The sequence below is a fragment of the Leptonotus elevatus genome, chromosome 1, assembly GCF_054856555.1.
Source record: "Leptonotus elevatus isolate MCC_2025b chromosome 1, RoL_Lele_1.0, whole genome shotgun sequence".
NCBI lineage: Eukaryota > Metazoa > Chordata > Actinopteri > Syngnathiformes > Syngnathidae > Leptonotus > Leptonotus elevatus.
This window is the reverse complement of record NC_141239.1, coordinates 44,187,063-44,202,496: the sequence shown is the minus strand read 5'-3', so window position 1 is coordinate 44,202,496 and position 15,434 is coordinate 44,187,063. Positions and strand designations below refer to the sequence as shown.

The 15,434-nt window shown below is 38.7% G+C and overlaps 1 protein-coding gene across 3 annotated transcripts in view; it reads right to left on the bottom strand.

Annotated features, from left to right (window-relative positions):
* Positions 1-7,446, bottom strand: part of prkcsh (PRKCSH beta subunit of glucosidase II) — a 51,755-nt gene extending 44,309 nt beyond the window's left edge. For all 3 annotated transcript variants that reach the window (XM_086072480.1, XM_086072489.1, XM_086072408.1), the window contains exons 1-13: positions 7,334-7,446; positions 7,036-7,143; positions 6,398-6,514; positions 6,226-6,321; positions 6,080-6,137; positions 5,310-5,427; positions 5,026-5,155; positions 4,862-4,946; positions 4,632-4,710; positions 2,803-2,886; positions 1,834-2,028; positions 1,658-1,745; positions 957-1,026 (exon numbers count right to left, since the gene is read on the bottom strand). In XM_086072480.1, the coding sequence (XP_085928606.1) occupies positions 957-1,026; positions 1,658-1,745; positions 1,834-2,028; positions 2,803-2,886; positions 4,632-4,710; positions 4,862-4,946; positions 5,026-5,155; positions 5,310-5,427; positions 6,080-6,137; positions 6,226-6,321; positions 6,398-6,514; positions 7,036-7,132 (1,217 nt within the window). In that variant the 5' untranslated portion in view covers positions 7,133-7,143; positions 7,334-7,446. The remainder of the gene's footprint in view (positions 1-956; positions 1,027-1,657; positions 1,746-1,833; positions 2,029-2,802; positions 2,887-4,631; positions 4,711-4,861; positions 4,947-5,025; positions 5,156-5,309; positions 5,428-6,079; positions 6,138-6,225; positions 6,322-6,397; positions 6,515-7,035; positions 7,144-7,333) is intronic.
* Positions 7,447-15,434: the final 7,988 nt, after the last annotated feature.

Sequence of the window (15,434 nt, the reverse complement as noted above, 5' to 3'; positions counted from 1 at the left end):
TTTTTTTTTCACTCTTCCAAGTAGCGTGCAGGCTAAGCCATCCAACATTTGCTATAAGGACTATTACTACGGTTTTATGCGACCAAAGTGCGCGATAACTGAGCCAAATTGACCCAGTTGGCCACAATGCACTTAACAACAGACGCAAGGCGGACCTTAGAAATGAACTCGCTTCGCAATACCATTAGCTAGATAGCATTATCAAGTATGAGGCTAAAATAAGCGAGTATTCATGACATTTATGGATTTTAAATGGGATGGAACAAAAGAAAAACATCAGAGTGACGGCGCGGAAACCTGGAGCATAAAGTAAGTTATTTGAAAAACCTTTGTGTGTGGTTAGCATGCTGCGTCAATGGCCATTGTAGCCTTCGACAACTCAATATGTGTGAACGAGACAAGCAAATACATCAGGCTTAGTAAACATGTGAAAATAAAGGGCTATTTAAGTGCACTCCATTTACCATTTAATATTTTTGATCAAATTGGATTTTTCATATGTTGGACTATGAAGTGATTTTCAGTAAAAGTACAATAAGTAAGTGATTCGAGTTTATTCAGGGCTAATGCTAATTGTGATTCGTGATTGTTAATTGTTTAGCACAGGCTAATATTGTAGGCGTTTGTGTAAAATGTGCATATGTGTTTGGATTTTTTATTTTTTTTAGGGGGGGCGCATATATAACTATTTGAGAAGCACTGAGTTAGGACATAAGCCTATGAGGGTTGCTACATGTTTTCTGTCAATGTAAACAAAGCCATACTGGATATGGTCAGACCGGTTCAGTTATGAAATGGACACAAAAAGAATGAAGTAAACAAAAACAAAAATCTGAAAACAGGCATTCAGTTAGAATAGAGCACTTGGACCTGCTGCAGAGTAAATCCAGCTGGACATGTCACAAAAGGAACATTACTGGAAATGACGTCCGTTGTAGTCTGAGTAAAGTACTTACTTCAACTGATCATCCAGTTCCCGGAGAGCTCGCTCAGCCTCATCAAACTGCTCTCTCGCCTTCTGGGCAGCTAGCAAAGCAAACATGCTGGATTCAATTACCAGGCCTTAATGCGGAATTTAATGCACTCATACCCTCAATATTAGGTACGCCTACGCCATCGAATGGGGTCAAATAGTTCGCTGTGGCGTACAGCGAACTATTTGAGGGCATTTCCATGCTGGTGGACTGAAACTATCTACTATCAAAACATTATGGAGAATACATGCCATTTTTTAAGGGATACTTGACTCATTGAGACATTTTCAGCAGTAAAAAAAAGTTAATATTTTGTCCGGAATTAATTACATTAATTATCAACAAAATATTATCTTCTTACTCTTGAAAATGGTTCAATGAGTCAGGTATCCTTCAAATTAGCAACATTTCAACATCACACAAGCATAACAAGAAGTCAACCAGTGCATTTACATTAAAATTCTTGCATTTTGTACCAAAAGCCAGCAAAGTCACTTAAGATGCTGACTGAGCCTCATAATATTTGTTCACATCACAAATGATGATGGTTTGAACGTTCGAGGTGTATTGGTACAAGTCCAACACCGCACACACAGGGAATGCAGGGAAGAAGGTATATTCAGGTTTGCATTGACATTTGCGATTTTAGTGAATCGTCAGCAGTGAGTCACACAAGCACTTACCATCAATAAGGTTCTGCGTTTCCTCATCATAGGGTGGCATCGTCCCCTCGTCCTCGTCATCTTTCTTTTCTTGGACCGCAGGAGGTCTCTGTGGGATAAGCACAAACATGCAGACACACACAGTGAATCAGACGAATCAACTTTTCTCACATAGTGCACATGCTCCAAAATTGTACATTGTAGTCTGCTTCATCAGCATCATCATCCTCTAACTCTTCTTCATCGTCCTCCTCCTCCTGATCATCACCATCATCATCATCTTCCTCTGGAATTTCACCCTCAGAATAACGGTCAGAGTCATTGTCGGAGAGCGTCTCCCTCGTCTCCCCATGCGGCGTCTCCTCTTGTGGCATCTCCTCTTGTGCTTGGGCCTGCCAACAAGAAAGGTCCACTTTACAGGACTTCAGCCTCGTAAAGACAAATGCCTCATTAACATTAGCCTGATTCCACACTGAGCCCGCCTCCCTTGACCCCGGATGTTTGCCTTTTGATTAGACTTTTTCGGGTCCGGGCGGTTACAATGGAACCGCTTTTCAGAACCTTCTCGGATGTGGTTCTGTAGCGTCAGCCGAGTGCGGCCGTGTCGTCAGTGTCATCTGATTGGCCGACACGGATGCAACAAATGCTTTTTCACAAGCGGGGGGCAGGTGCCCGCCGACCGTCACCAAAGTCATAAAAATACAGTGTATACAACAAAAATAATGGTGTATAACTGAGCCACTGCATTTAACAAACAGGTTGCAGTCCGTTTCATGTTTAATAAAGCACTAAAATAAAATATTAAGTATTAATGTTACAATATTACATTCTTCCATGCTTAATGTGTGAATCCTAACCCTAAGTAAGACGTTTTGTTGAATATTCCCATAAAAAAAATTATGTTTAAAAATTGATTCGGCCGCATATCGAATCGATTTGAGAATTGCGCGCTGTAATATCGCGATTTATTGCCGAATCGATTTTTTCTAACACCCCTAATGTTTACAATTCCATAGTTCAACTGGCCCCGCCCCGCATCTGTTGTAAATAATGGCTAAGCATAGGAGGCCGTGCAGTGTGGTGCCCACCCACCCACGTGTGTAGTGCCATTCGGGGCTAATGGAAAAGTGGCAAAAGTGCGCCTTTGGGGGCCGCTGGTGTCCTACCTCCGAGATGTATTTGTCTTTAAAGTCCTTCCAGACAGCCGCGAACGCCACCGTGTCCACTTTGTCCACGCCTCCCAAAAGGGCCTGTGCACAATTCAAAGACAAATGCCATATAAACTGTCGTGCTACTACTTATCCTCACAAGATGAACATCAACACAAAAGGTGACTGGGGTAAAGTAGGTCAGGTTTATATTACCCTCATTGTTGGTGCAAATTTCATTTAACAAACTACTTTGGGTTAAACTGCTGAATACATGTTGCACAATGAAATGTATTTTTAGTGTTAGTTTATTTAATCAATAAGTTACACGTCGAAACTCTAAAGTAGTTGTTTTCAAACTTTTTTACACTAAGGATCAAATCCACTAAGAATTCACTGTGTCCGCTGATAGTGCCATAAATTGCTCTTCATTTGTAAGCACAGTTTGCTGTAGTGAACAGAGAGGAATACGACGTCATTCATCATTTAATGTCCATAAAATACAAATAACCTGCTTTTCATTTTAATATATAAATCTCAAAACATTTACCACCAAAAATGGGAGTGCCTTTACATTAGTCCCCTGTAAACAGTCGTTAAACAAAACACCGAACAAGAACAACACTCAGAGTCATAGTATAGGAGTTTAAATTTATTTTCATCAATTACCCGAGTTTCCATATACCTCCTGCAATGTGCTCACATACCTTTGGTTGGGAAACACTGCATTGAACGACCTAATCCAAAGTAGTGTTTTTCCAAAGGGCCCATAAGGTATGTGGAGTGGAAGCTCCACCAGCAAATATATTTTTTTAATAAATAAATAACTTTATAAACTAACTAATTAGTTAATTTGAACAAAAACAGTATACAAAACATGTAAATTTGAATATAAACATTGTATACAACATCATCAACAACTCCATGGGAAACACGTTGCATTAGTTTTAGTTGTTTTTTTTAAAGTGTGTATTACTTGTGCGCAATTTTTAAAAAACACCATGATGGCTGCCAGATGACGTCATCTTTTGTGTGACACACTTTCAAATGTCCTTATTCCGGTTAATATCAAAATAAATCATCCCCAAAGGCTCATGCATTAAATTGATTACCAAAGACTAAAACGAAGGACATTTGTGCTATAATTATAGTTAGTTTTAGTTAAGTTTTGTGAACATAAAATGTGGTATCAGTTAGTTTTATTTTTATCATTTTCGGGGGGGGGGGTTATTTCGTTAAATAGTTTTTTGAATTTTTGTTTCAGTTTTTTCGTTAGTTTTAGTTAACTAAAATAACCTTGGTGCTGTGTGTGTTGTGTTGTTTGAACGAGATGTCTCAAGGCGGAGTCAGCAACATAACCACTGGTCGGCCATCTTAGGACAGGGGACTCTGGTTCACTGTGCTGTAGTCATTGTATAAATTACTCACTTAAATACTCGTAACTTGCTGAATTCTTGACGTATTAAATTTATTATTACAAACCTTATTGACGTGGCTCAGGTTGAATTTTTAAATCAAAGATTTTTTTTTAACACGGCATAGTTGTTTGTGCCATATCCAACAATTAAAATGAAAATTAAATTAAAAGTTACGAGTGATCGAGCAGCCCTGTCCCAAGATGACCGCCCTGTGGTTACCAGTATGTTTCTTCCTATTGGCTCACAGCATGGATGAGCCATCTAGTGTTCAATCTATTGTTTAAAGTACACCGCACAAAAGAGCAGTAAAAACATACTTGTCCATTTTTACCATCATTCTGGGGACTGTAAAAATCAGCTAAAATGTTACAAATCAGAATGCGTGTGTGGTGCTGAAACTAGTGTTTTTTTGTTTGTTTTTGTTTTTACCTGAGCCTCCGTTTCAGTGAAAGAACCATCTGAATCTGTGTCGAGCTCACTGTGAGACTGAAGCTCAGTCAGGGAGACACTGAAATGAACATGCAATTTATTAGGGAATCAAACAATGAAAGGATAATCTTAGAAAATACAAAAGTCTTATACAATATAGGTGGGAGGTAGCAGCATGAGTCAAAGCAAATATTAACTAGTGAGTCATTTGTGTGTGTGTTGATACTCACAGGCCATCGCCATCATCATCCAGTTCAAGAAACACCTCAGTCATTCGAGCCTTGTCCTTCTCTGCACGTACTGCAGCCTTCTCATCTGCATTATTACATTTAATATGAATAATGACTTATCCACAATAAATGCGGAGCTGCCACTTTGAGACAGATCTGCTTACCTTCCCAAGCCTTCAGATGGCGCCCTTTAGCTTCTTTTTCTGGATCCTCTGCAGATTCTTTCACTGTTCTCAGAGCCTCCACCTTCTCCTCCAGTTGTTTCTTACTGGCCTCGAATTCTAATGCTTTGGCCTGCCAGGGGGAAAAAAACACATTTAATTAGGCAGATTGATGTGTTTACTAAATAAGAAAGATATTAGCTATGTGCTTTGTCACGGGATATTCATAATTCAGTTTGATAAATAATGTATAGAATTTTTCCATTTTAATGAATTTTAATCCACACCTTCTTTTCCTCAAGACCCCTCTTGGCCTCCTGAATGAGTTGCTGTTTGAGAATGAAGCCCTCCTTTGCAACCTCAGCCAGTTTTTGCAGACTCTCCCTCTCCTTGCGCCCCAACTCCCTATGTACAGAAATGAGCATTTTTTTAAAGTGGAACCTTTTAAAGACACTTGTATTTATGTTTTTAAAAAGGAATTTATCGACCAAAGTCATCTATGGCCTAATTATCAGATGTTTCTAAAACAATATCCTGTGGTGTAGAATGTGCTAAATAGGCCTGTATCTATCGAAGATTTATTTATTTATAGATTCTTCTACAAATTATGCAATCGATTAATCTGATTTTTAAAAATTACATTATTAAACAACAAAATGTGCATGTCAGCTGCAGGTAACTTGGGATCCTTATCCTCACATTAAATTAGCCAACATCAACTTGTGTTGGCGTATGTAGATGTGCTGTTGAGGTATGTTAGTTCTGTTTTGCAGTAGACACATTGCACTTTGTAATTTTCCTTTTTAAGTGGGGAAAATATCCTAAACTTCGGGCATTGTCTTTTATACACTCTTCTTCTGGCTCGCCGCCATCAACCAAACTTATTTCTACACATAGTATGAGGAAAAATTATAATATAATAATTCACTTTTTTTTCCTCCACAGTTTGGCTGGTCCTGCAACTTTCACTCAAGTGTTTCTCACAATTTAAAAAATGCTTAAGTTGTCTAAAATGAGTATGTGTGTACCCCGCTGTGACCAATGTAGTCACACGTACCTGCAAGTGTTTGGGCAACTAGCACCGCTGTTGTACTCATCTGTTGCATCGCAGCAGTCTGCAAAAGGGCACAAATCCATTGAATAGAAATTCTGACCACAAGTTGTGTTAAAAAAGAAAAAGAAAAAGGAAAGAAGTGGTCTTACCGCATACACCATCATTGATGCGGGACGATGGGATAAAGGTTGGTCGATGCCCCGCGTTAGTGCAGTAAAAGCTGCCATTGGGGCAAGCCGGAGTACCTGCAAGTAAACTAATGGGTTGGTCTGACGTATCAAATGCAATTTGAATGGGCGGGAGGCTGCCGGATGTACAAACCTGGCTCATCTGAACCATCCTGACAGTCACAGTAGTCATCATTCACCCTGTCAAAGGGAATTGTGCGGGAGCCATCCAAGCAAGTGAATGGTTTGCCCTCAACATAAAAGTGCTTTTCTGTTGAACACCACATAATAGAGATGTTCTATTATCCAATAGGACCGAGTGAAAGCTTCACACTTCACACACCGGTTGAGACTTAAAGTGGTGCCTTGACTTACGAGTGACTAAACGTACATGCTTGAGACACGGGCCTTCACTTGGTCGATATTTTTGCTTTGGCGTTTGGAGCAAAAAAATCATTTAGGAGTTGGGCCTGATAATGTATTTATTTATTAGCACCATTCCAATTATGACATTTGGCAAGAAAAAATTAAACTGACCACTTCGTTTTTGGATCCTCAACTCTTACAACAAACATACGAATTGAGCCATAAGTGGGTGGACAGTGCAGGCACGTTATCATGTGCCGCTTTTAAACTATATTGGTCAACCTGTAATTAATTATTCTTCCATTAATTTCGATCAGGAATGTTCCAATTTAAGATGCGGGAGATTTAAGTCACGACCCTGGCCAAGGAACGAATTAAAACTCGAAAGTCAAGGGACCACTCACTGTTACTAAAATCCCTTCTTACTTGTCAGGGGGACACCCCGGGGGCGGTGCACTTCCACGGTCGACACTGCCGCACTCAGCAACAGCAGAGGGATGAGGCACTGACAGGCCATCGCCATATTTCTGCTCTCTGCCGAAAACAGTTAGCAGATAAACGTAAAATTCAAACACAACGGAACCATTCGCGCCTCGAATGGCTTTTTAAAAAAGGACGCTATAATAATTTATGTTTAATCCAAACGAACGATACAAATCGTGTGGCTTCAAGCGAAGAAAAACTGGTAGTATACAAAAAACATTGTTAAAAAAGGCAAACGGACCTGAATCGTTGTCTTTTTTTCTTCCCCTCAAGAAGACAAGCTAATGGCTACCCGTAGCCTGGCCTCGCGCCGCAGTTCCGTAGTGACGCATTGCGCATGCTTGCGGCCCCGCCCTACTGCTTTGTAAGCATATGATTGGTTGGTGTTTTCAGAAAGATAACTGTGATTGGTTAAACATGGGGCAATCCGGATGCTGTTTCATTGAAACGTCTTTATGGCACATATCGATTGGCAAGAAGGATGTCACTCAAAACGCTGCAGCGCAGCCATGTTGTGCCAGAGTTCATGGTATATCGAGGGTTTGGGTTCCAAAAGGTCACATTTTAAATTCTGTATATGATCTACTAAACATTAGTATCACTATAACCATTATTCATATTCTACTGTCTTTACGTCATGTAAAGACAGTAACATATGAATAATGGTGACACTACCTGTGTAGTGTGTACTGTACAATATTGGTCATGGGCAATTCCAAACATCCGGGCATTTTTTGCATTTCAACAATGCAATGCCAACACCCCTACGGTGGGGGGAAAAAAACAGTGTATTACTGCTTTTGCCTGTGACTAGGAAACTAGCATCCAAAGCGCTCAGAAAAATCATGCCTCAAAGTTGTTGTGCGGATGAATGTTCCAACCATATAACATGATGGAAACTACATTTTCATTCCATGTGTTTCCCATGGACCCTGAACATCAGAGAAAATATGCACACACACAAAAAAAAGGAGTGAAAGAATGCAACAGGATGGATTGAAACTGAGGCTAACCAAGACCACAGTGCTTTATAGCGAGCATTTCCGTTTTTGCGTGTGATCAAATGTATTATTTTGTTTTCTGTATATTTTAGGCATTAAATAGCATCATTATCTAATTAAATGGAGGATATCCCCTTTTGCTCTCCTCAGAGTGACGTTTACCTGTTTTTCATAGCAACAGGAGGGCAAACATAATATAATCGTCCAAATCGCTGAAATTAATGACACAAATGTCCTACTCTTTGTATTGACCATTTGCACCGACGTCACGTGATCACCTGACTGTCCTATGACGGATGGCGGAATGAAATGATTGTTGAATGGAAGTGGACGTGACCCGGAGCGACTTAGTGACTGTTATTTTACAAATTAAAAGTTATTATTGCCCATCGAGCCATGGAATCTATTACTTCAAACGAAGGTCGCCTGTCAGTCGAAGTTGCACATTTAGTCGGGACTCATAGGGCGCGATATTTACTTTTGTTGGAGATCGCTAATTTGAAAACAGCCCCTTACCTTCTGTTGCCTGCTGTTTTTATCACGTTAATCAAATCGCCGACTTTGCCAAAATTCACAGCACAAGACCTATATCATTATTTAGTTAATGCCGTGTGTTCTTACACCGGGGCTGATTTAAACGCTTGTCGCTGGCTGAGTCTCTGGGACGAGATGCTACGCTCACAATATACCTCGTAATGCAAAGGTAAAACTTGTTTAATCATGCTAACTGACTTATTTTTACATAGTCCGTTCTATACTGAAACGCTGTGATGATGTTATGTTACGATGTTTACTAGCATGGAACAAATGACTATCGTAGTGGCAAGATATGCAGTAATTTCATGAATATGAGTCCGGCCGGCTCCAGAGTGAAAAACTCCAAGCAAAAAGACGAAATCCGCCATTATTAAACAGTCAAATGCACTTAATAGTTTTGAAGAAGGTGCATTTGAAAACTAAGCTGTGTGTTCGTGCAGTTGAAGTCATGGCTAACTATCTGGTTCGTTGATGTGATTTGAAACACGCAATTGTTAGAGTGTACGTTTACTAGTAAAATGTATGAACATTTATCTACTAATTACAACATTTATCTACTAACCTCGTAAAAAAATTATCGCTGCAAATCCGTGAATACTTTGTGGGCTGCCAGTCCTTTCTGTTGATTGCTGCTATCCATCGACCGACGTCTTTTGTCTTCATTAGTAGGTATGCGATAAAAAGCAACATTTGGTTTACTCCTTTGTCTGTCTGTACAACCGACCGCAAAGCAAGATATGACCATTTTATAAGATAATCGATTAGATAAAGGACTTTACGCTGTACGAGATTCAATGGTTACAATACAGACAAGTGGCTCTTTTGTCGTCCAGCGTCCCGTTGGGGTCGTTCCCATGAGGGCGGTGACGTCACGTGCAAAAGGTCAATAGAATATTAAAATAGCCGAGATCAAACCACCAATGCTCCGTGCTAGCTAACCTGCCATATCCTGGTCATATGACATGTTTTATCTCGCATGTATTTTTTTATAATTTTCTATTGAACTGTTTTTACATTAATAGCATAATGTACAATATTCAGATGACCTAAGAGCTAAGTTACATGATTACGTGGTTTTGATTGTTTAATTTTTAAGAATCTAACAATAGACCAATTAGGGTATGTTAGAGTAGACAATATTAAGTATTGTACTCTTTGCGTGTTCAATTAACTGAATGGTGAGATTCTGTTGAAGAAGTTCCTTTGCAAAGGTATTTATTATCAGAAGCTTCTGAGGACAAAAAGCTGATGACACTGAAGCCGTGTTCTATCAGGTTGTCTGTCTCGTCCAACGTGGTACCTCAATACTTATTCAGAATAGTGGGAGACTAGAAGTCTCCTCCCATCAGCCCACAACACAGTATAAACAAGAAAATCCCTCTCTCCTCCCTTCTGCAAGTTCAGCAAGTTCCCATAGCTATAAATCAGATTAGAGAAAAACAATCACACATCGGCCCGTCTCCTTCGGAAGAGACAGATACCAGACCCATACACTCCCTTATTTTCTCAGGAGTGTGAGACACATAAAAATGCTATTCATTTAGCCATACTGAGTTAACTAAATCCAAAACGGCTAAAATATAAATTAAAACTAGAAAAACAATGTTAATAACTCATCATTCCCTCATTTGAGCTCATAAGAGCTCAACACATTAAAACATTTTTTTTCAATGGTTGTGTGATAAAAATAATTATCCTTAAAACAGCCCTTTAGCAAAAGAGGAGATAGTTTAACAATCATATGACATTAAAAAACAATTTGATACATTTAAAAGATTTTTAGTGGAATAAGCATAGCATATGTGAGGCTTAACATAAAATGTTGTTCATTAAAAAGTGTCGCAATGTATCGGCAGACGAATATGTGTTCTTTGAAGCCATCTTGTGATGAAGTTTTGTTGAATGAAAAAAGTGACGCAATAGTTCTTTTTCTTCTTTAAGAATCTGGGGTAGACTACCCAAATTCTTCGATTGGTCACCGGGATTATTCTGCCCGAAAAATGTGACTCTTCTTTGAATGATTGCCCAAGAAAAGGCACTTGACTTGATCCGTTGACTGATGTCCTCAAACGGCGTCGAATGATGTCGAAACGGCCGCTCCAGAACGATCACTGGGTCAGCTGACGTGGCTCCAGGTCGGAGGTGATAAGATTGATGATCATCAGTTGATGAGATAGCCGAGCCTGGCACGTCTCCGGAAGCCTTGTAGACCAGATGTGGAATTTTCTCTGTGCAGAGAACTGCACAAGATTTCCTCACCAACCCCCTGGGGCCGTTCTCCTGAGTGCAGAAACTTTTCATTTTTAGTTTCTCATAAACTCACATAAATTTTATTTGGAGGAAAAAACCCTGATAGTTTTGTTAGTTGGGATTAGTAAATGTTATTTGATTAAGATCTGTAGGTCCTGCACTGTTGGAACAAGAAAATATCTATTTTTGTGACATTAAAATAGAGCCCAGCCTTTGATTGAGTTGAATGACATTCGCTCATTCATTAATATAAGACAGAGCTTATAAATATTTATTTTTCAAATAGGTTTTGTTCAATAATAGGTAATTTTTTACCATGACTAAATTTGTTCTAAATTTGCATAACTGTGCCTTTCATATCTCTTATTCTCTTCCCAGAATCCCATGACCGGCCGAATCCTGGCATGCTGGGAAAAAGTCACATATATTCATATTATCTATACTCTTTTGCAAACACTGGGCTCCAAACATTACATTTTTCAAATATAATTCTGAGATAAAAGATATAATATAATATAATTACCTTCATTCGGCGAATATGCATTATTGTCCTTGCTTGCTTCAGACTTACTTTGCGATCGATTTCCTCTGGTAGATTTCTTCATATTCAAACTGTGGATTATCACTTTCAAACTCATCCTGTCAATTGGAGTGTAGGCCGATACCCCACAACCTTTTTAATTTCATTTTTAAGTTTGATTTTAATTTTCTAACTCGTCTACATTGGTTAAATTCTTAAACATAAACTCCCTCATTTGACAAAGATCCACTGATTTTTTCAAACACGTCAAGATAAAGGGAGGACAAAATAGAGACCACATAACTCAAAAAACGTCATAAATAACTCAACCCTCTAAATCAGGCCATGAGATAAACAAAAGAGCTACAAAACACTATAAAACTGAGCATAAGCAAATACAACTTAAGACACTAATATATGATGACTTTGGGACCATAAAAAATAGAGGTAACCATATTACTCTAATTCTCCTAGAGTCCCGAAAATTATTTAAACTGCCAATCAACCTCACCTCTTTTACAGATTAGTGGGGCTGAGGATAAAATCACACAAAATTCACAAATATCTACCATTTCCTAGATTTAATCAAACTAAAAATTATCGGGGCTCATAAAAAACACAGCACACAAAATATTTCTGGGATTTATAAATCACAGTGCTGTTAAAAAAAAAAAAAATCAAACTTAGCCATCAAACTCCTAGTTAGTCTTTTACTTGTTACTACTCATTTTAGTCTATTATTTCTTTTATACTATAGCTGCAACTGGACGAAGTCCAAAAAAGTTCCTCACGGGGAAAATAAAAATATATCATATCATAACATATTAATAAAATTCCCATTGTACCAATTCAGAAACTGATTCTCCCAAAAATATAGGCAAAAATTTAGTAGGCTATAGATTGAAATAAATTTTCTCAATCCCTCATTTCAAATTTACATATGTCGTTTTCAATTCCCTGAAATATCTTGCTATAGATCACAGTTCCCCACCCAACACATTAAAAATGCCTTGCATACACCGTGCAGCATTTTACTGAATGGATCACATCTCATTCCGACCACCAACTTTCTTTGTCCAGACCCCCAGCAAAAGGCAGGACGGCAGCTGTTGCCAATGTTCAATCCTGGCCAGCAGGGCGGCTGCTGTGGCAGCAATGTTCAGAGCAGGCATTTAGATTTCCTCCGGATGCAAAACAGCCATATGGGAGAAGTCACTATAATGAGGCGTATACACAGTCACTGGGCATTGAGGAATTTGAACATCATGTTTTTCTTAGGCACAGGACGAGAAGACTGTTGCTCTGCGGCTTTTGACCTTTGATCTCTGCCACATCCATTCAGACGCAGTCTGCAATGTGGATCCGATGACACACAGTCTTTCTGAGAGCTCACCTGATCAAAAAAAATGCACACTCGTTGATACAATGCATTAAAAATGCCAGACTGAGGATATGGGATCATAGCAAGACAGTTCACTCCCTGCTTTCTCAAAAATGTTTCGTAAAAAACACAGCCTCTTTATTCATTTCTTTTTTCTTTTTTTTCTTTTTTTTTTCAATACCCCTTCAAATAGCTACTAGCCATACAACGTATCAGCAGCTGGGGCGCATCCCGTTCGCAGTTTGTAATCAGTGAAGGCCATCAAACCCTCATCTGCCTTGGAACTCAAACATCAGTTTCTGAAATGACACACTCAGAGAAAAAACAAATATTAAAAATCATTATCAACATGTCAATTTCAAAAACATTCACAACTCCTTATTCAACTATCTTACTTCCAGCCACAGCTATACAGATGTAGGCATAATTATATCAACTCAACATAGCTCAAACAAAATGCCATTATTTTATCATTATTCTTTCTTCATTTGTCCCGAAAAGGGAAAGTTAACAAATTAACCATCGTCATCAATCATTAAAGTGTAAAGATTTATTAGCTCAGTCACTAAAAAAAATAAAAATAAAATAAAAAATAAAAAATAAAACACTAATTTAATAGTCTTCTACAAAAACTCAACAATATCTTTCAAATACTATTACTTATTTTATATTGTTTATCATTCCTCTCTTACCATTTTGACAAAGAAAAAGTCCCATTACGAGGACACATTATGCTAACAGCGCACAGCCCAGCCCCCACCTTTTTTTTCTAACCTAGAAACGGGGGGGGGGGGGGGGGTCTTAACATTATAAATCGCAAAACCTATTTTATCATATTCCCATTAATAAAACAAACGGCACTATCACAACAGTATCATCTCACACAAAACAACACCAAACTTAGTTAAAATATTGAAGAAAAACAAACAAAATCCCCATATGCACATTTCTCACACACAATAACAATAATAGCCCCCACCTTTTTAGAAGCTAGGTCACACACTCAAATGCATACGCACACACTCTTCAGTCATTATAAAATAATAAACGGTGTTATTCCTTCAATTCGTTGTCCACAAATCTTATAGCATTCAAACCGCAGTTTTATACGGTGATTTCAGTAAACGGGTAACTTCGAACAAACCACCCGTAAACTGCTCCACAAATGCTGGAGTCATTTTAGCATCAAATTCAGCCTTTTTTCATTACCAACAAAGAAAATACAAAATTCTGACATACCATTTTGTCCAGCGAAAGCTTTGTATACAATCGATCCATAGTTCGTTTTTTCATTGTTCATCGACGCTTTTATTTTTCGCTGAACCGGAAGCGCATTCAGGACAAACCTTTCTATATCCGGGTCGAAATCGCCTCCATTTTGTTTGTAGTTTTTGATGTTTACTTTCGGTTTCAACACAGTGACGTCTCACTTTTAATATTAATAGTTCAATATGTTAACACATATGGCCACACACAGACAGACATAAGAATTACGTGACCTCTCGTTTATACACAGCGGTTACCCAATCCCGCTGAGCTAAACTGTTCTCCATATATTGCAAAATTTCTGCAAGGCGCTTATTTTTTAAAGAAATTGTCACGTACCATCGAATTCAACCGTGGAACAAAAGGAATTCAAACGGGAATCCTGACCTCAAAACTACATATTGTAGAAGCGCCAACAAAATAAAACAAAAGTTACACGTAATCTCTCGATTGCAAATACAGTGATACAAAATCCAATCATCGCTGTAATCAACCTGGACCCCTCAATACTGTTCAATTTCAAACAGGCGCTTTTTCAAATAAAAGACATATTACGTGTACGAGAACTTTCAAACCAAGAGCCATGAACAATTATGTTACTTGTCCTCAAATCCGGTCAAAACTGCTAAAAAAGCAGAGCGCATACCATAATCTTCGCGATCCTTAGTAGAAGAAAGACTTCTTACGTCATCCGGCAAACCCTTTTATTCAATATATATTATGGTCTAAGGATTCTTCATAGCGAGACGAAAACAAAACAAAACAAAAAATTAACCGCTATTTCTTCCTGTACAAAAAAGCTTCATCTCTTCGAGTCTGCATTTACGTCACTTTTAAACGCACCACTCCACGACGTGTTTAGTTCAATATCGTCGGCATTATCAACTCTCCAACGACATCAAACTATAACTTGTTCACACAGATCTCATTTAAAATTTAGACAATTTGGAAGACGAAAAACCAGCTGCAGCGGACCAGACAGACACAACCCCTCTACGTGGATAACAGTCTCCACTTACCGTACTTTATTTATTTAGGCCTAGAAGTTCCGCCCGTCCATGAACGCCGCAGCTTGTTCCACGTCAGAATAACACCATCCGTTTGGTTCAACGGAGGAGACCATTCGTTATAATTCAGCGTCGGCGGTCACCATTTGTTTGAGTAGACAATATTAAGTATTGTACTCTTTGCTTGTTCAATTAACTGAATGGTGAGATTCTGTTGAAGAAGTTCCTTTACAAAGGTATTTATTATCAGAAGCTTCTGAGGACAAAAAGCTGATGACACTGAAGCCGTGTTCTATCAGGTTGTCTGTCTCGTCCAACGTGGTACCTCAATACTTATTCAGAATAGTGGGAGACTAGAAGTCTCCTCCCATCAGCCCACA